Here is a 17984-nt window from a genome sequence, read left to right on the forward strand (position 1 = left end):
ATCGATGGTTTGGTATGTTTCTTTTTGTTGTAAAAAGATGAGGTACCTCCCGATTTTGTTGAGGTACATGTTCTTATTATTTTCAAATATGTCTTTTTCAGAAGAAACACTCAACTTTTGATAACACAGTTGCCACAAAGTCAGAAAGATGACTTATTTCAGGGATGAATCTTCAGAGGAGGCTAATTTTTGTCGTTAATACAATTTAAGTATTCCTCTCTTTAGATTAGGGATAACAAACTTGTCTGTTAAATTCAGGAATTACTCTTCGTTGCCAATCTCTCTCCCCAAACTAAAATATTACATATATGGAAGTAGTAACTTAAAGTTTTTGGTATCGAGGTCATTCTAAGGCACTGAGATTCGGACTTTGGTATGTATAGGATTCGTTTTCCATGCACTAAGATTTAATTATTGTTTAATTTATTGGTTTTTAGGTTTCTTTCCATGCTCTGATGCGTTTTCGGGTGTGCCAATGGAAGCTTGCATCACTCTTTACTCCAAGCGTAAGTATGCTCTGCATTAGCTTCTTCTGTTCCATTGGTTATTATGGGTTTTGACTTTTGAGAAATATACAACAATTTAAAACCAGGTTTTGTTGTTGATTGGTTCGATTTGTATACCATATTTTGCTAAATACATATGACCATAAATAAGACCAAAGGAGCTGGGTTAGCTCCTTTGCCAGCTAGGGTGACTTCGTCTCCTCCCCGTCTTGCGGATTTCCGTTATTCAACGGGTATATTTGAGAAGTATACGGTACTAAAACCACAACCATTGATCTTAGCTTGATCGGTTCTTCCCTAGGATTTATACATAAAAGTAAATTGTTTTGTTTAATAATTTTCCATTGCATGAACTTTCGAGACAACAAGTGGACAGGAGTGTAATGTCATCAAAAGTCAAATCAAACACTGTGAGGAACATAATAGACAACGTTGGCTTCTTTCGCAGCTGCTCAACGTTGTCTCTCCCGATGGTCCCAACACTCTCTTCTTCTTTTTTTGTCAACATTCAAACGTTGTTTAAAATAAATAAAAATGTTTAACCGTAATCATCTTTCTAGATCTTTAAATGCCTAAAACTTCAACTTAATCAGTCAGCAATCCGTCACGTTAATGATTTTGAAAGGAAGACTTTTGTTTTGTTTCGGTTAGTTTTGTTTGTTTAGTATTTTAATCACAAGATAACTCTAATTTCCCATTAGAGTTGTGTTAATTGTGTTGATTATGATTTGGCGTTCCAATTCTGATATTATTTTTATGTTGTAAATCTTAAACTGTTACGTTATTGTTCTATCTTCCTATGTGAGAAAAAAGTAAAATGTTTTAAAATTTTGACATGGATAATAATATAATTGTAAATCTATAATAATTATATTATCATTTTATTTATATTTTTCAAAAAGAAATATATTTATCTTAATAGATTTAATATGATAATGTCAAATATAGTTATAAATCTAAAAGAGTTATGTTATTATTCCATCCTTTTATGAGAAAAAAGCAGATATTCTCTTAAACTTTTAAATTAACGTGGATAATAATAAATAAATGATAATTTTACTAATATGATAATGATTCGGTTTTAATCTTACCAAAAAACAAATAATGATTCTGTTTTAAAAATATATAAATTTTCTTTGTTTAGTTGTAGATATTGTCAAAAAAAAAATTCTTAGATCCTCCACTGCCTTAATTTTATGTAAATACCTTGCTTGATATTTAATTTTGATTTGATATCATAACTAATCCTTGCTTTTTTTTTCGGTACTAACCATTGAATTTTTTATACTGCCATTTAATTCTTGCATAAAAAATAATAATTAATAGTAGTGTTTATTATGAATGCAGGTTTGTTTTCCATAAAAACTAGATTGGATTTATGGAAGCACGTCATTGTTTCCAGTGCGAGGAAACAAATGTCGTATCACTGCTGTTGTGGCGCTTTAGTACTTTCGTTTCTGTTTATGGCTTTGCTTCGGTTGTATGGTTAGTCATCAATCATTGATCTTCTCATTGTTTGAATATTGTTGCATAGGAAAAATCTTCCTTTTTTATGAATCTTTCAAAAGTTGGGTCCATGCTATTCTCAGTGATTGATTACGTTTATTGAATATTTGTGTGCTTCCTCTGCTGCTATTCTAATTCATGCTTTGTTCGTCGTCTTTGATACACTCTGATTAACCATTGTGGACCTCTAGAGTCTAATTTGCAATATTAATGCAAGTCTCTTTAACTTACGGATTATGAAGAGCATCCTAAGATCGTTTAATTTGATTCAGGCTTTATGTGGCTAATGTTTGGTCTTGGATGTGAATTAGTCTATCATGTTTCTTGGAAGGTAGGAAGCAATCTTGATGTTTACCAAAATCCAATGTGCTCTTTTGTAGCTCAGTTTTGAAATATGTACTAATTATTGTAGAGGGAACCCGAAACAAAGAGACCATATGTATGATTTTATATGCGAAGAGAAGCTCCGAATTTGAAATCGTCTCCACTCCGGTGATATGTGGCCATGGTGTGAAGGAGTCTGGAGCCATGGTTATTTCAGATTCGGACATAACCGTAATTGTTAAACTAATAAAAATAAGATCAAACGTACCGGATTGATGAGAATTTTTGGTGTTCTTCGTCATGTTCTTCGTCGTATGGATCTAACAAAACAAAAAAAATATATATACCCCATAATTTTTTTTTGTTTGTTAATAGAGAGAACCCACCAATTTTGTAGCGTTAATTGTGACATCGAATTGTTTGTCGGATGAATATAAGTCTCTAATCCGGAGACTGAAGTTGAACCCTAACAAAAACATATATTCATAGCATAAAATTCATAAATAAAAGGTAGAGCATCACATAGCTTTTTCTTCAAAGCCAACACATCTCTCTTTGTAGCCGAATTACTCTCCAGTTTGGTATATACTCAAATTTTCCAATGACTTCCTTCTCGAACCTGGAGCGTTTTTGCTTTGCCGGATATTTTTAGGATATGGCTCTTATGTATCTCTTGTGAGTCACTTGATATGTTGTTTAGGTAAAACTTTTGGTTTGAAAGAGAATGATCTACAACAAGCATAATCGGTTATTTGTTATATATGTGGCCATGTTCATATTGCTTTCTCCACAAGCAATTTTCCAGTTTTGTAGCATTCGATATTTAAATTTAAAAGCTTCAATACGTTGTATACATGTGTATGTATGTACATATATGAATTATTCTCAGTTGCACATAGTGGTTTCTAAGGGATAGATACTTGCTCTCTGTAACCCTCTCATTTTTAGTACCTATCTTCAGTGTTTACTTTGCTAAGAGCTTCTTGATAGGCATACATCTTTGCAATCTCAGATCAATATACTACAAATACATATACGATACAGTTAAGAAAATGATATTTCTCTTACAACTTTTTATATGGGTTTTATAAACAAGAGATCAACTGAAGGGTTACGCAGCGACCAATGGCGAAGGTAGAGACAAAGATATTACAATAGGGACGATAAATATGACACGATATATACAAAGGAGATGCCTGTTTCTATACCATTGAAATTTTACGTACATAACTACTTCAAAGAGCAAGATGACTTACTTGATAGGTAAGAGATATGGTAAGAGATTATATTTTTCAATTATTTGTTTCCAACTACGAAAAACTCCAGTGACATACAATCTAAAAGCATGAATATGTCATAAAATCAAGAATACAACAAAAACCAGGAAGATGGGCCCAAATTAAAGTCCGAAACTGGACGTGGGGAACCCACGGACAGTGGCGGTCGGAGCGTTACAAATATGAAAGAAACGGGGAAGCGTGAATATGTCATAAAACCAAGAATACTACAAAACCAAGAAGATGTGCTCAAAGAACGAAACTGGACGTGGGAACCCACAGACAGTGGCGGTCGTGGCATTACAAATATGAAAGAAACGAGTAAGCATGAATATGTCATAAAATCAAGAGTACGACAAAACAAAGAAGATGGGCCTAAAGACCGAAACTGGACGTGGGGAGCCCACGGACAGTGGCGGTCGGTGCGTTGCTAATATGAAAGAAACGAGTAAGCATGAATATGTCATAAAATCAAGAGTACGACAAAACAAAGAAGATGAGCCTAAAGACCGAGACTGGACGTGGGAACCCATGGACAGTGGCGGTCGGGGCGTTGCTAATATATTGTTGGTTTAAATATATAGATTTTTTATATTTAATTCTATTATATATATCAAGATATAAACACTAATAATTGTTTGTGATTCAAAAACACTATTAATTGTTGATTACTAATAATATATATCAAAAGTTATAGCGTTTTACCATAATTCTATATTAATGTCGTTATAAAAATTAGACTCTTGACAAAATTAATTCAATAAATATCCCTAACTTGATAACCCTAAATATTAATTATTAATTCTGGTCTTAATCAACATACAACCCCGCGCTGGGCGCGGGGACCTCCCCTAGTAAATATTTAAAATTATTAAAAAGTTGTGAAATTTTTAAATATTATTCAAAAATGGTATAAGTTTTATAGTAAATTTTTTTTACTTTTTAATTTACTAATTATATATAAATAAAATAAAAAATATTTATTATGCAAATAAAAAATATACTTATTAGCATAATAAATTTTTACTTTTGCGTTTTCTAATGTGATTATACAGTTTTTTTTTATTGGCAAATCTATATATACATTTTAGAGTCATTTATAAAATAAATCCTGGAGTTCCAACTTATTTACGATCAAATGCCATTGACATTATTATTTAGATTTTCAAAATTAAATCAAAGATATTAACATAAAAAATCGTTTCCAAAAATCTTAACCTAATATATTAAGCATAACTAATCCTTACCACAATTACATCCATATTCAATTCGATTTCCTTAAAAGATCTCAACAATCCCTACATTTAATCGTGGCCATTCAAATCTTAATCCGGTTTTTAATCTTGAATCTTAACCGTCAGTCATACGCAATTAATTTAGAAATTATTATATAGAATTAATTATTATTATCTAAAATTTTTAAAAATATATATAAAATCAAACTTTTAAATTGACTCGAATTATATGTCTATTAAATAAAATATTATTAAAAATAACAAAATGATGTTTAATTTCACGGGACGGAGTTATATAGTGGGACGGATTTGGATCGATATTAATACGGGGCGGTATTAATATCACAGATGAAATCTTAAAATTAACAATAAAAATACAATTATACAATCTTAAACACTCAACAAAATAAATAATATTAAAAAATACAATTTAAAATTTAATTTTTTTAGTTAAAAAATCGATCCGCGGTAATAAAATATTATTAAAAATAACAAAATGATGTTTAATTTCACGGAACAGAGTTATATAGTGGGACGAGTTTGGATCGATATTAATACGGGACAGTATTAATATCACGGATAAAATCTTAAAATTAACATTTAAAATACAATTATACAATTTCAAACACTTAACAAAATAAATAATATTAAAAATACAATTTAAAATTTAATTTTTTAGTTAAAAAATCGATCCGCGGGGTAAAATCTAGTGTTTTGCATAATTGCATTCGAAAACGCAATTCCGCCGCTATACCGGTTGTTACCAATCGGAACCATATTTAGACCGGAAGAATAGAAGTGGGGATTATACGACATCGTTTAAGTGTATTAAATTATATTCGTATATTCACGAGTTTCCAATATTCGCCGGTGTTAAAATCGTCGATTCATCGTCGTCGACGGCGAGTACTTGCGACCTTGCGTCCTCCACGCCCCGATCGATCTTCTATAATTGATTCTATCGATCAACCAATTGCGATCTCGTCGATCAAATAGTGAGTATTTTCGATTCCTCCTCGTTATTTTGTGTTTGTTGGATCGATTTACGCTAAATCTGGTTTCACTTCAGAGCAACATCTCCTCTCGGATCGGTTTGTTGGGAATTTCTATTGATGTAGCTTGTAGCTAATTTAGTACTAGGCTTCCAGATGATTCTTGGAAAATCTTGTGCTAGTGCATGAATCATGATATTGGTTTTCGGAGATGGAACAATGTAGTTTCAAGGAACCACATGAAAAATTCATAGAGATACGTTTCTAGCAATATGAAATTGGAATCCTGTTCTTTTGTTACATGGTTCGATTTAGATGCTTTCGGTTTTAAGCAGCCTAGGTTCTTTAGAATTCTGGTTTTCTAAATGCTTCTTTGTCTGAATGTAAGGGAAATTTTGTGCAATTGCTTTGGTTCCTGTAATTGTTACATGATCAGCATTAGGGAATTTGAATTCCTGGAAGCTAACACAGTTCTTAGGATTAAGGTTACTTTGGTTTGAGACTTTGAGTTCTTGAAGTTTGAGTCTTACGAACTTTGGGAAGTCATTAATTTTGTATCGGTTCTGATAGGAGCTTATCATCTCAGAAATTGGAAGTTGTGTTTATGATGTTACAATATTTCTGAGTCGGATGATTTTCAATTTCTTAGTCATATTTCTTAGGATTCAGATTTCTCTAATCATTTTGTGTGTGATGTTCCTTAAACCGGGGAAGTCTTATTTTGTTTATCCCAGTCAGTGGTCAGTGTCGTAGAAGTACAAATTGATCGCTGGATATAGTATGATGGTTTGAGTTGTATAAACTGGGTTCCTGAGCTGTTCAGACTGTGCTAACTCTAGTTTGCCAATTTGTTTTCCTGTGATGTTTGGAAATTATGCGGATGTCTATGTGTTAGTGAACATTACACACTAAGGAACCATAAAGTCATTCACCATCTAGTAACAACTGATTGCTATTATTGACATCTTTTATATGGTCTGAGTTTGTGATCAATTTTTGTGATCTAATATTCTGCTCTTGAGGATTATGTGTTTGATCATGATAACTACGAAATTGTGAATAGTTCATTGTATTACTGCTTACTTCTTTTTAGTAGGCTCGCTGAGTGATTTTGTTTTACATGCTCTACGACTTCTAGGAGGATTCTGCATTTCTTTTCGCTGCTATACTTAAAAACTATTTTACATAATTTTTTAATTTGAAGGACAAATGAAGCATATAGTAAAGATCTTGAGCCTGCTGGTGGCAATCTCTGCCTTCTGGATTGGTCTTTTGCAGGCTGCAATTATTCCTCGAAGCCATACATGGTTGGTGAGTAACAAACAGTTTTGTCCTCTTTTTTTGGTTTCTTGCTATTTTGAAATTGGGATTGTGTTCTGATTTGTTAATGTTGTTGGTCTGTCTTACAGCTACCGATCTACTTTGTAGTATCCCTTGGATGCTATGGTCTATTAATGGTTGGAATCGGACTAATGCAATTTCCTACCTGTCCCCAAGAAGCAGTTCTGTTGCAAAAGGTACTTTTGAGACAAACTCATTGTTTGCCATATTTGGTCTTGTTCTTAGAGTCCAGTGTTATTTATTGTTGACTTCCTTTAATCTTTTGCTAATTTAGTGTCTTTTGTCTATTTTTCTTTGGTTGCAGGATATTGCAGAGGCCAAGGACTTCTTCAAGCACAAAGGGGTAGATGTTGGATCGAATTGACACAAATGCTTTTAATGACCAACAATCAGAAATAGTTTTTGTTTTTGACAAACCTTAAATGTACTGTTTGGATGTTTTATATTAAACAGTGTTTCTGAAGTAAAACTTTTTTTATTTTTTTAGTCATTCTTTTTTGCCTAATGTCAATGGATGATGCCAAAAAAAGCAAGCAGAATGATGAAAATAAAATAGCTTACGAGTGAAAGAGACTAAGCAGCAAACACCTTTGTGTTCTTCTCAGTAAGTTAAAGAGATTAAAAGCCAAAAAATCTGATGCGAGGAGAAAAATAAATGTGAGACAGAGAGGGCTAGTTTATCTCTTCTTCTTGCCACCTTTGCCTGACTTTGAAGAAGTTCCAGAGGTTGAAGTTGTGGCCTGAGGTTCCTGCTTCTTCGCTTTCTGAGCTTCCTGCTTCTTCACTCTCTCTGGATGTCTTGGTACCAACTCTGCAATTTTCTGCAGCAGATGCTTCCCTGCAAATATACATCAACACAAGGAGCACATCATATGTCTGTAGCAAACAACTTGCAGTGTTCTCACAGGTGGAGTCTTTTCGTGCAAATCATGTAAAGCAGCAAGCCAAATGTATATTCATATATTTCTGTGTGTTAAGGTCTAGCTATTTACATGCAACAGTATCAATGCATACGCATATGCAAATACAAACACATCTGAAGTCTTGCAATTGGCCAAAAAGTGCTTGAAACAAACAAGTTCTATATAAGTTATTTCTCCATCTGAGCCTGATGTAATCATATGCAACAAAAAACAAAAGAAATTCAAGAAATAGCAACATGAATTGATAAAGAATTTGCGAAGAAAAAAATCAGAAACATAAGGTGAAATTCCGGTAACACTATCATAACAAACATAAACATCTAAAGACTCAGATAATTGCTGCAGTAAGTTCCATATCCATAAGATCGACCTAATGCTGACCATAAATGAAAAATGTAGGGATCCCTGGAACCACTCTTAAAACCTCCAGATCAAAGTTTGAAATTGGTGATGATATAAATGACAAATTATCTATGAAAAAAGTTTGGATCAGGTTGATATGGGATAAAACAAAGCAGAACGTTAACATCAGAGACCAGGGTTTTGATAACAAGCAGGTTTGTATCAGGCAACAATTCGTAGCAAGGTTGAACACATCCACACATGGGTAACAAGGAGAGATCTTAACAACACAACAAGAGTAAGTAAAGTAAATAAAGCAGATTCCATTTTCTAGCTCAATCTAAGTGATCACACTAGGATAACACTATAAGAAAAGACAAAAGACAAAAATGTTTAACAGCGAGCGGATATAGAATCACGATTACAGAAGCGAGGTCTTACTTGAAGTAATGGATGGATTGAGTAAAGTCCCATCTTCCCTTTTCAATTGCACCCTCACTCTCCCTACTTGCATGAAATCGCGCGGGTATGCTTTGTCAATCTAAAAAAAAAAACTCAAATCAAAGACTGTGTTTAAAGAAATCACATACTCCCGTAAGTAAACCCAATTAGATGAAGAAGGATTACCTCGACGGCACTAGGGAGTTTCAAATGCTTGCAACAATCACTAATCTCAATGCAATTCGGGTTCTCACATGATTTACTCACACTGATTCTTCTTCCCTCAGCTACAGTTTTCTTTGAGTTAATATAAACTGGATATATCACTACCCATTTCTTGATGTTGACGGTTCCACTATCCATCTACAGATCAAGAACCAAACAGATTAATGCAACTCTTAATGAAATCACAACAGAAAACGTAACAATTGGATAAAAACAACAAAAAAATCTGAGCCCAACGAACTAATACGCGATTAAACTCATAAAATTACACAGATCTGTTTCGATTTGCAGGGAATTCTCAAGCATAGAGACGGAGAGACCCCAAATCGTATACATGCGCAAGAAGGAAGATAACACAGAGAGAAGAGAACCGAACCAGAGATCAGATTCGGAAAATTCAGAAAATCAAGCTATTGGAGTGAGATTGCTCGGATCAGAGACACACGTATCGCCGGAATAGAGCAACGAACGACGGACAAAGAGGAATTTCGCAATTGAGATTTTTACTTGACTTGCTTTATACCGTCATCTAAAAACTTGAACCGGATTAACCCGGAGTAAACCGTAACTAACCAGATTAAACCGGATATGAAAAACTGAAATTGATTTTTGATTCGTTTGTTCTCTCATAAGAAGGAGAGCCAAAGGAGGAGGACCTGACTTTTCTCGGACTTCAGAGACAATGGAGACTGAATACGACCAAGTTCTTCGATCCGTTGCTCAGGTGAACATCGCCGACCAAATCGGAGATTCCGGCGAAGTAGACGGAGACGGTGTAAAAGTCTTGTGCTTCACTGAAGTTTTCGATGATGTCACTATCCAGTTCCAGATCATCCGTCTCGCGAAACAGGTTCCCGCCAATAAACTTAGCTTGATCCTTTTAACCTAATTCTCAATTTCTTCGATCGTCATCGGAACTAAAAATTGAAATCGAACTGTAGATTTACGTATGGGTCGGTTGCAATTCCGCTAAATTTGGGAGTTTGTACGCAGCCGCTTCAACACGACCGGTGAGTTCCAGTGAAATTCTAAAGCTGCAATTTTTAGGGTTTCTGTGTTTAAACTTTAAATTGGTATTTTTGTTTCTATGGCAGAGTAATACAGTGAGTGTTACTTCAGTACTTGGTGGAACATCTGATAACACTGGATCTGGCATTGCGCGTAGATTAGGTTAGAATCTGATTATAACAATCTTGCAATTTCAAATCCTTCTCTTTTTTTGATGATACAGTTATAAATTCTCTGGTCGTTTGTGTGTTCTAGTGTTGAAGACTGGTCTCAATATAATCCTGGCTTGTAACATCCCTAAAAACAATCCATTGCTTGAGGTTCTTTCTTTAGTCTTTTGCTTTTGTCTTATAAAAATGGGAAAGTAACAAGCTTTGTTTCGGTATTGTACTCATTTTGATTTTCTTGTTTGTGTTGTTGTTGTGTAGGCAAAAGCTGAGAAAGTGTTGATCAGAAAGCTGATTGATCTTGGTTACACAATGTCAAAACCTGTAAGAGCAACATAACCAATTTACCTGTTTCTTGAGGTTGTTTCTCCTCTTTGTGTCCTACCATTTTTATATGTGGAAATTTGTGAATGATTCTAACGTATATTGATCAAGTGGCATGAATGATCACCTTTTTTGGTTTCCGATAAGTTTTCTTAGCATTGTATCGTCTCCCCATTTAGTAGTTCCATTCACCTGCAATGGTCGATGTGAATGTTTAAAGAGTTTGTTCCTTTTTTCATGAGTTCCAAAATGTGCTTGTTTTCTTCCTCTCCTTGTCAATATCGCGTGATTTCTTCACCCAATTTGGAAGCTCAATAGATGTGGACCATGTGGTGGTACATTGTTTGAATGGTTGATCTTTTGTTCGGTAAAAAGGCATATCCTTAGGACATACCAAAGTGTGAAACTATGATGAAATGAAACCATTCTCCTTTACATCTATATACAGATGTGTGAGTATATTGAAGTCTAGATAAAAACCACTTATTCATCCCTTGAGAAGTTGTTTTGGCATCTAACCTTAAATTTGTAAACTCTCTGACCAAAGTCCCAAAAAAAAAATTGATGTATTTGGGTTTGGTTCTTTGGTTTAACTAATGGGGACCCAAATAAACCGAAATCAAACAAAACCCTAAATTATGTTTTATTGATTCCGAGACTCCTACCCGAACGACGTCGTTTTGGTATATGGTATGGCCGTATGGGTTTATTTTCACGAAACGACGTCATTTTAGGATTGATTTTTCTCTTTCTCAGAGACGATTGTGAGGAAGCTTGTTGATCGTTGCGGTCTGAGTAAGATCATTGGTTGGTCTCTTTTATCTTTCGATCCTTTGCTTCATCCAGATTAATCACAGTTCCAATTCAATTACCTTTCTTTTTTAGTCACTGTGACTCTTATGCTCATTTTTTTTAAAACTCTTATGCTCATTGTTCATAGCTCATAGGCTTTCTTCTGTTGAATTCACAAACATTGTTTTCTCTTCGATCCGATTAATCCCTGAGAGTGGCATAATGTGATTAGTTTTAGTCCTAACAGTCCTCTGTTACATGTTTAGTTTTACTGTTTAGTTTCAATTTTGGTACACAGATATAATAAATTAAAAACGTTTGAGGAGTAACAAATTGAGTTTGATGTGAGAAATTCTCTGTATAATAAATATGCCAAAGAGACCATCTTCTGTTTAGCAGTAGTAATTATAAGGCTTTTTGAATCCCCCTTGGCCATCAGGTTTTGTTATTTACTCTCACTGGCAAAGCTGAGGATAAAGTTATGGCAACAGTAAAAGAGGACCATTGTGAGGATTCTCATAATTATATGGGTTTTGCTCTGCACCAGGTAACACTATTATTGATTCTATTATACTGTAAAAGTTAGTTGCTTTTTAGAGTTACAGTGGTTGATTTCCCTTTGCTTGCAGGCTAAACTTGCTCTGGAGGCACTTGAAGTTCCTGTTGGGTCTCTAATTTTTGCCTTTGCTTCATCCCAATTTGTGTTACCAGGGTATCAATTAATGTCATATAAGAGAACTAATGCTTCTTTTCATATTCTTTTTTCTGGTTTGTCTGGATCAGATGTGTTCTTCTTGAGGATGGTAAGGTCATTGCTTCAGGGCGAAACCGAACAAATGAGACACGCAATGTAAATATTCAAACTTTTGCAAGTAACTAAGCTTGATTTGTTATATATGTTCTAGTAATAAGCTAGTTTCTTCAGTTACTATTGGATTCACTATTTCTCTCAATCTTGTTTTATTGAGTAATACATAAACGTATGATTGTTACTTCGGTTTATTCATATATATTGAGGCATTTGTTTGCCACAGGCCACAAGACATGCTGAGATGGAAGCAATTGATCAACTTGTCGGACAGTGGCAGGAAGATGGACTCTCACCTTCACAAGTCGCTGAGAAATTCTCGAAATGCATTCTTTACGTAACATGTGAACCTTGCATAATGTGTGCATCGGCATTATCGTTTCTCGGTATTAATCCTTAAGCTGAATTAGACATTTCATTTATTTTTTTTGTTTGTTTCTGATGTTGATAAATGATAAGCTCTTGCTCATAATTGAAGGTATAAAGGAAGTGTATTATGGATGTCCAAATGATAAATTTGGGGGATGTGGTTCCATTTTGTCGCTTCACTTGGGCAGTTCTCAGTCGTCAGATATCATGTAAGTTATACGATCACACTACAATCTTTTTAAAAATATGCCTTGTTAATTGATTTCTGGTTTGATAGTGAGGAATCTCAAAGAGGAAAAGGGTATAAATGCAGAGGAGGAATAATGGCAGAAGAAGCTGTCTCTCTTTTCAAATGTTTCTATGAGCAAGGCAATCCCAACGGTAACCACTCTCATTTTTACCTGCAATTTTGTTCCCTGATGAAACATCTCAAAAGTTTTTGTTTTTTGGGTTTTAGCCCCAAAGCCACACCGCCCTGTAGTTCAACGAGAGAGGACTTGAGGTGAACATATTGTTAAAACTGAAGTTCTTCGGCGTCTGCAACTACGGCAATCAGACCTGAAGATTACGCTTACAGTCCAGTTCATTACGCCGTCGTTTTGGGATGATCAAAGAATGAAGCCATCAATCGAGAGCAGAAGCCATAATTTGGGATTCCAAAAGCTGATTTAATAGTTTTGGATTTTATTCAGATACTGATAAACTATTACAATCAAAATAGCAAGTTCTATTATCTATATATCTGATTTGCCAAATCATGGCTACTTCCTGCATATGAGGACTGCCTTAAACAAAACTAAAACATAAACAATTCAAGGTGTCTAAGATTAGGAGCTGAAATGCCAAATTGTTGAAACATATAAGAAATCGATCATCCCAAATTTTTGTCTTTAGAAAGTAGAAATCTCAACTTCTTAACTTATTACATATCTTAAAAAGTCTCCTGAAACATTATTCTTAAATAAAGTCTTCCACTAGTAGCATATACTTATTAAGAAGATAAAAACATCTTCTTGCTTAATTGATGGATAGGCGTGGGACACAAAAGTCAACAAGATAATGTGTTGGCTCTATGCCCTTCTGTGTGTCATCCGGAGAGTATAACTGAAACCACCTGCTCATAGCCACTTTGAGAAATATGAACTTCTTCTTGTACCATACCTTCACTGTTGCAATGGACTTCCCTTGGATATTCTCGGCTCCAATTATGATCGCATCTCTAAGTCCGACATAGCTAGCTGGCTCACCTGACGTGCCACAGTAAATTCCCTACCACACAAAACAAATGAACAAATATTATAGATCAAATGTCTCTCTCTCATTTTATATTGAATCTTATCTAACAGCTATAGCACTTACGTCTTGTTGAAGTTCAATGTGTGGCATGAACACATGCAGTTTTGCTCCTACTGGTTGATGCACCAACAAGTCACATGCTTCCTCCATAGTCTTAGGCTCAATCACTTGTCCTTTCATCGAAACGAGGTCAGGTTTATACGATGATGGAGGCTTTATCACAGATCCCAAGCGTGGCCAATCTTCTGCTTTCGGTATGCCGCCTTTGTTTATCGCAAACTCAAGACAGTCTTTGACAGTGAGCTTGCGCCCCCTGTGTGAGCCACCAGCATTGTCCACCAAATACTTAGCCGAGTACTCAGTATAGACACTATCCAGCTTAAGTGCAAACCGTGCAGAGCTTATCAGATCAACCGCTACGACAGCAGCAGAAGCAGATTCATCTGCAAAGACAAAAACACAAAATGGAAAAATGAATAAAAATCTGAATGGATTCCCATCTTACAAGATAAGAACATGATCAGAATCAACTAATGGGTAAATTTTGGCTTGCACTAATCCAGGCTAAAACTAAAGCAATGTGGCAAAGCATTGATTCAGCACAACATCCTAATTATAAAGCCACAAAATTTGGCTGATAGATTAGTCAAATGACTCATATCTCAGTGTTAACATAAAAGAGAAGATTTGAAATCATGATAAAACTTACAAAGACGACACACGTTAAGGGTCTAAGACACATGATATCAGTATCTGAGAGAATCTAAAACCTACCGTAGCAAACAAGTTATCAGAGCCAAAAAGAACAAAAACTTAAGACACTGGTGTAAGAATATGAGCAGAATCAACTCTGATAAATCAACATAATGAGTAAACTTTGCCTTTCACTAAACCAGGCTAAAACTAAAGCAATGAGGCAAAGCAATGATTCAACACAACATCATAATTCTACAGCCACAAGTCACCATTCCCATCTTACAAACCAGAGTAGCTATTTACTTTTATGAGTATATTCTAGAGTGGCAATTTTACTTACCGTGATCTTGGTGATTCTCAATCTCTGCGATACTGCCGAGAGAGAATGCCAATTTGAAATTGGGATCATAGGGTGGGGGGAGTGCCATCTGCAATTACTTTACCCTGAAAATTTGCAAGGTTCAATAAAATACATTAATGAATGTGAAGAGAGAAAATGGAAAGAACATTAACTAAGAAGGAAATAAAAGTGAAGCGATTTTCACAACGAGTTCATTGTTCAGAGGCATTAACGAAAGAAAGGAAGAGTTTTGCTTCCAAAATTAGATCAAAGAAATAGCAAAAGAAGACATTTTTTTCAGAAAAACAGATTGATGAGACGGTTGTGGCTAAATCAAGAACCAATGTGATAGCTTATTTACCAAAGAAGGATCAAACTACAGTAAAGGAGGATTAAATGCTAAAACCTTACTAAAAAGCTCCTCATTGTTCACTAATCACACTAAAAACTAATGCACAAGCAAAAAACGTAACATACCAAAGCAAGAGCTAAACAAATCCTAAAAGGTAACACTGATCAGCCTGAAAAAGAAGACATTTTTAACAAAGAAACAACAAACAAAGAAGACATTTTTATCAAAGAAGCAGCAAAAAAAGAAGACATTTTTATCAATGACAAAAAAAAAAAAACAAATGGATGAGTTTGTGGCTAGATCGAACCAATGTGATAGCTTCTTTACCAAAGAATGAAAAAACTAAAGGAGGATATATTAAACGCTAAAACTTTAACTAAAAGCTCCTCATTGTTCACTGGAAAAGGCAAAATGCACAAGCAAAAATCCTTAACAAACCCTAAAGATACGTAACCTAAAAGCTCCTCATTTGTTCACTAATCACACTGAATAAGGCAGAAACTGTAACAAAATCCAAAATTAGAGAGGAAAAGAAAACCCTAAAAAGTAACACTAATCGCACTTACAAAGGGAAACTCACAAGCAGAGGAAGCAGAGTAATAAACCGAAGGAAGCTAAAAGGAATCGGTAGAACATTTAGTATTTATAGACAAGAGAATGGGTTACTCGAAAACCCTAGAGAGAGAGGACAGATGTCATCATCCTGTGTTGTCAAACGTATCAAGGGCTGCGAGAATCGTAACTTTCTCCGTACAAGCAACTTTCATCACCTCTCTGCTCTGTTTTTGTTTCGTCGTTTTCCTCCAACTTTTTTGAAGGTGACCGTTGTGCCTCACACGACGTCGCTTTGGTATTGGGCTTCATCTTTACGTGGCCCAAGATAAAAGAAGAACTTAAATTCAGAAGAAAAAAAGTTACTCATTTTTTTTGGGAAGGAAAAAAAAAAGTTATTCATTGTTTGTTTGTTTGTCTTGTTTTTCAAATTTAGTTTTAGTGATCAAAGAGGATGAAAAGGCTAGTGAAGATCACAATATATGCAATTACGAAATTTCCTTAGGCTTATTTCCTCGTAATTCAGAAATTTCAACTTATATAGTGTGTTCTATACAATTCGTATTATGCTTAGAGAGTTTGAGAATCTCTATATAGAAATAGATTGTAAATGCACTAGATTTTAACCCGCGGTACACCGCGGGGCTATATTTTCTTAAAAAAATCAAAATGTAATTTGTTTGATAGATTATTTTGATTGTTAATTTTAGGATTTCACCCGTGGTATACTATCTTTTATAAATATCAACCCAAACCCGTCCCATCATATTACCCGTCCCATCATATTACCCGTCCCGTGAAACTAAACATCATTTAGTTATTTTTCTTTTTAATAATACTTTTATTTAAAAGCTATATAATTCAAGTCAATTTAAAAATTTCTTTTAAATGGTTCCCATAAGATATATATACATATATATTAAATTTGTATAGAGTTGAAATAATATTAATATTACAAACTTTTTATATAATTTAAATATTATAAATATTTTTAAAAATATGCAATATATATTTTTTGTTATTGAATAAGAGGATATTATGTGTAAGAAATGTAGAAAATAAGAGTTTAATATTTTTATTATGGAGTCGCAAGAAAAATCTTTTATTTCTATACATGTTATTCGTTTATTAATAATAAAAGAAAACAAATCCTTTAAATTAGATATTAACTAAAATAAACGCACCATAATTACTTATTAAGTAACAACCAATAAATTTCACCAAAAAATAGGTAACAACCAATAAATTCTAAACGCAGTAATTAAAGAATGAGATATTAAAAAAAAATATCAAATAAGATATAAGAATCTTAAAATAATTGAATATCTAAATAATTTAATTGTTAGTGTCGATTTTAATGCCTTCATTAATGTGGATTTTTTTTTAGAGAGAAATATTTCCTAAAGATTATCACATTAATGACTCAGAAAATTAAGGAAGATATGAATTTATGATTCTCGAAATCGTGTTGGTAATATCTTTAATTAATATTTTTCAAATTTAAATAATTAATGCCAATGGCATTCATCCGTAAATACATTCCAACTCCAGGATTTATTTGCTAAAAGTCATCCAAAAATGTATATATAGATTATAAATCGAAAGCTAAAAATGCTTCTGCTTGTAAACACCACAACTTAGTTACATTCATAAGAAAACACCAACCAAACATTCAAGAGAGTGTACAAATTAACCAAGTTAAAATCCAAAAGGTAAATATAAATTCATCAAAAACCATGTATTTAAAAATTGTTTAATTAGTAAGGGGACAGATTCTCCTAATTTTATTTCTCCAGATTCTTTTGTTCTTAATTTTGGATGAGGTGATTTACAAAAAACAAATACATAAGTTTTACTAAAGCCTAATCGAATCAAATCCACGGAATATACAATCCGAATTATAATATGCCAACTTATAAATTTTCATGATAATCGAATAAAATACAACGCCAAATCTTCATAAAAACGTTAATCTAAGACTTGAATGTCAAATAAGCTAAATCCTAAACCATATTGAATCAAACCCGTGGAAGATGCTGTTTGAATTGGAACAAGCACCTTACAAATCTTCAAGATAGTCGAATAAAAAATCGCCAAATCTTCACACAAACGCTAGTCTAAGACTTGAATGTCATATAAGCCAAATCCTCAAGCATATTAAATCAAAC

General features: G+C 33.9%; 5 protein-coding genes across 8 annotated transcripts; 3 read left to right on the forward strand and 2 right to left on the reverse strand.

Annotated features, from left to right (window-relative positions):
- The first annotated feature begins 5678 nt into the window (after positions 1 to 5678).
- LOC9327475 (dolichol-phosphate mannosyltransferase subunit 3) lies at positions 5679 to 7650 on the forward strand. Its single transcript, XM_002891367.2, has 4 exons — positions 5679 to 5843; positions 7045 to 7151; positions 7250 to 7357; positions 7486 to 7650. The coding sequence occupies exons 2-4, from the start codon at positions 7050 to 7052 to the stop codon at positions 7543 to 7545; spliced, it is 270 nt and encodes an 89-aa protein (XP_002891413.1). The 5' UTR covers positions 5679 to 5843; positions 7045 to 7049; the 3' UTR covers positions 7546 to 7650.
- A 70-nt stretch (positions 7651 to 7720) lies between these two features.
- On the reverse strand, positions 7721 to 9612 carry LOC9327476 (signal recognition particle 19 kDa protein). 2 transcript variants are annotated; one of them, XM_002894051.2, is made up of 4 exons: positions 9489 to 9612; positions 9074 to 9250; positions 8888 to 8987; positions 7721 to 8019 (listed from the first exon to the last, which is right to left on the reverse strand). In XM_002894051.2, the coding sequence occupies exons 2-4, from the start codon at positions 9248 to 9250 to the stop codon at positions 7859 to 7861; spliced, it is 438 nt and encodes a 145-aa protein (XP_002894097.1). In that variant the 5' UTR covers positions 9489 to 9612; the 3' UTR covers positions 7721 to 7858. The 2 variants fall into 2 exon arrangements, with proteins under 2 accessions (XP_002894097.1, XP_020868397.1); XM_021012738.1 differs by lacking the exon at positions 9489 to 9612 and adding an exon at positions 9382 to 9479.
- A 126-nt stretch (positions 9613 to 9738) lies between these two features.
- Positions 9739 to 10873, forward strand: LOC9330159. Its single transcript, XM_002891368.2, has 5 exons — positions 9739 to 9962; positions 10054 to 10122; positions 10207 to 10282; positions 10376 to 10440; positions 10549 to 10873. The coding sequence occupies exons 1-5, from the start codon at positions 9795 to 9797 to the stop codon at positions 10624 to 10626; spliced, it is 456 nt and encodes a 151-aa protein (XP_002891414.1). The 5' UTR covers positions 9739 to 9794; the 3' UTR covers positions 10627 to 10873.
- Positions 10874 to 11318: 445 nt separating this feature from the next.
- Positions 11319 to 13335, forward strand: LOC9327477 (tRNA-specific adenosine deaminase 2). 2 transcript variants are annotated; one of them, XM_021012733.1, is made up of 8 exons: positions 11319 to 11418; positions 11843 to 11950; positions 12033 to 12070; positions 12187 to 12253; positions 12438 to 12597; positions 12690 to 12789; positions 12858 to 12961; positions 13038 to 13335. In XM_021012733.1, the coding sequence occupies exons 2-8, from the start codon at positions 11885 to 11887 to the stop codon at positions 13079 to 13081; spliced, it is 579 nt and encodes a 192-aa protein (XP_020868392.1). In that variant the 5' UTR covers positions 11319 to 11418; positions 11843 to 11884; the 3' UTR covers positions 13082 to 13335. The 2 variants fall into 2 exon arrangements, with proteins under 2 accessions (XP_020868392.1, XP_002891415.1); XM_002891369.2 differs by lacking the exon at positions 11319 to 11418 and having other exon boundaries at positions 11425 to 11950.
- Positions 13336 to 13447: 112 nt separating this feature from the next.
- LOC9327478 (protein HEAT-INDUCED TAS1 TARGET 5) lies at positions 13448 to 16167 on the reverse strand. 2 transcript variants are annotated; one of them, XM_021012729.1, is made up of 4 exons: positions 15845 to 16167; positions 14913 to 15016; positions 13940 to 14319; positions 13448 to 13849 (listed from the first exon to the last, which is right to left on the reverse strand). In XM_021012729.1, exons 2-4 carry the CDS (start codon positions 14998 to 15000, stop codon positions 13598 to 13600), a joined length of 720 nt encoding a protein of 239 aa, XP_020868388.1. In that variant the 5' UTR covers positions 15001 to 15016; positions 15845 to 16167; the 3' UTR covers positions 13448 to 13597. The 2 variants fall into 2 exon arrangements, with proteins under 2 accessions (XP_020868388.1, XP_020868387.1); XM_021012728.1 differs by having other exon boundaries at positions 15831 to 16166.
- Positions 16168 to 17984: the final 1817 nt, after the last annotated feature.

This window comes from Arabidopsis lyrata (assembly GCF_000004255.2).
Source record: "Arabidopsis lyrata subsp. lyrata unplaced genomic scaffold ARALYscaffold_1, whole genome shotgun sequence".
Lineage (NCBI taxonomy): Eukaryota > Viridiplantae > Streptophyta > Magnoliopsida > Brassicales > Brassicaceae > Arabidopsis > Arabidopsis lyrata.

Bases quoted from the DNA above. Each gene is read 5' to 3' on its own strand.
- LOC9327475 (XM_002891367.2), top strand. From the start codon at position 7,050: ATGAAGCATATAGTAAAGATCTTGAGCCTGCTGGTGGCAATCTCTGCC. The intron at 7,152-7,249 runs GTGAGTAACAAA...TCTGTCTTACAG, and splicing joins CTCGAAGCCATACATGGTTG to CTACCGATCTACTTTGTAGT. The intron at 7,358-7,485 runs GTACTTTTGAGA...CTTTGGTTGCAG, and splicing joins AAGCAGTTCTGTTGCAAAAG to GATATTGCAGAGGCCAAGGA.
- LOC9327476 (XM_002894051.2), bottom strand. From the start codon at position 9,250: ATGGATAGTGGAACCGTCAACATCAAGAAATGGGTAGTGATATATCCA. The intron at 8,988-9,073 runs GTAATCCTTCTT...TTTTTTTTTTAG, and splicing joins AACTCCCTAGTGCCGTCGAG to ATTGACAAAGCATACCCGCG. The intron at 8,020-8,887 runs GTAAGACCTCGC...GTATATTTGCAG, and splicing joins CAATCCATCCATTACTTCAA to GGAAGCATCTGCTGCAGAAA.
- LOC9330159 (XM_002891368.2), top strand. From the start codon at position 9,795: ATGGAGACTGAATACGACCAAGTTCTTCGATCCGTTGCTCAGGTGAAC. The intron at 9,963-10,053 runs GTTCCCGCCAAT...ATCGAACTGTAG, and splicing joins TCATCCGTCTCGCGAAACAG to ATTTACGTATGGGTCGGTTG. The intron at 10,441-10,548 runs GTTCTTTCTTTA...GTTGTTGTGTAG, and splicing joins AAAACAATCCATTGCTTGAG to GCAAAAGCTGAGAAAGTGTT.
- LOC9327477 (XM_021012733.1), top strand. From the start codon at position 11,885: ATGGCAACAGTAAAAGAGGACCATTGTGAGGATTCTCATAATTATATG. The intron at 11,951-12,032 runs GTAACACTATTA...CTTTGCTTGCAG, and splicing joins TGGGTTTTGCTCTGCACCAG to GCTAAACTTGCTCTGGAGGC. The intron at 12,071-12,186 runs GTCTCTAATTTT...TGTCTGGATCAG, and splicing joins GCACTTGAAGTTCCTGTTGG to ATGTGTTCTTCTTGAGGATG.
- LOC9327478 (XM_021012729.1), bottom strand. From the start codon at position 15,000: ATGGCACTCCCCCCACCCTATGATCCCAATTTCAAATTGGCATTCTCT. The intron at 14,320-14,912 runs GTAAGTAAAATT...TTGTCTTTGCAG, and splicing joins TGAGAATCACCAAGATCACG to ATGAATCTGCTTCTGCTGCT. The intron at 13,850-13,939 runs GTAAGTGCTATA...TTTGTGTGGTAG, and splicing joins ACATTGAACTTCAACAAGAC to GGAATTTACTGTGGCACGTC.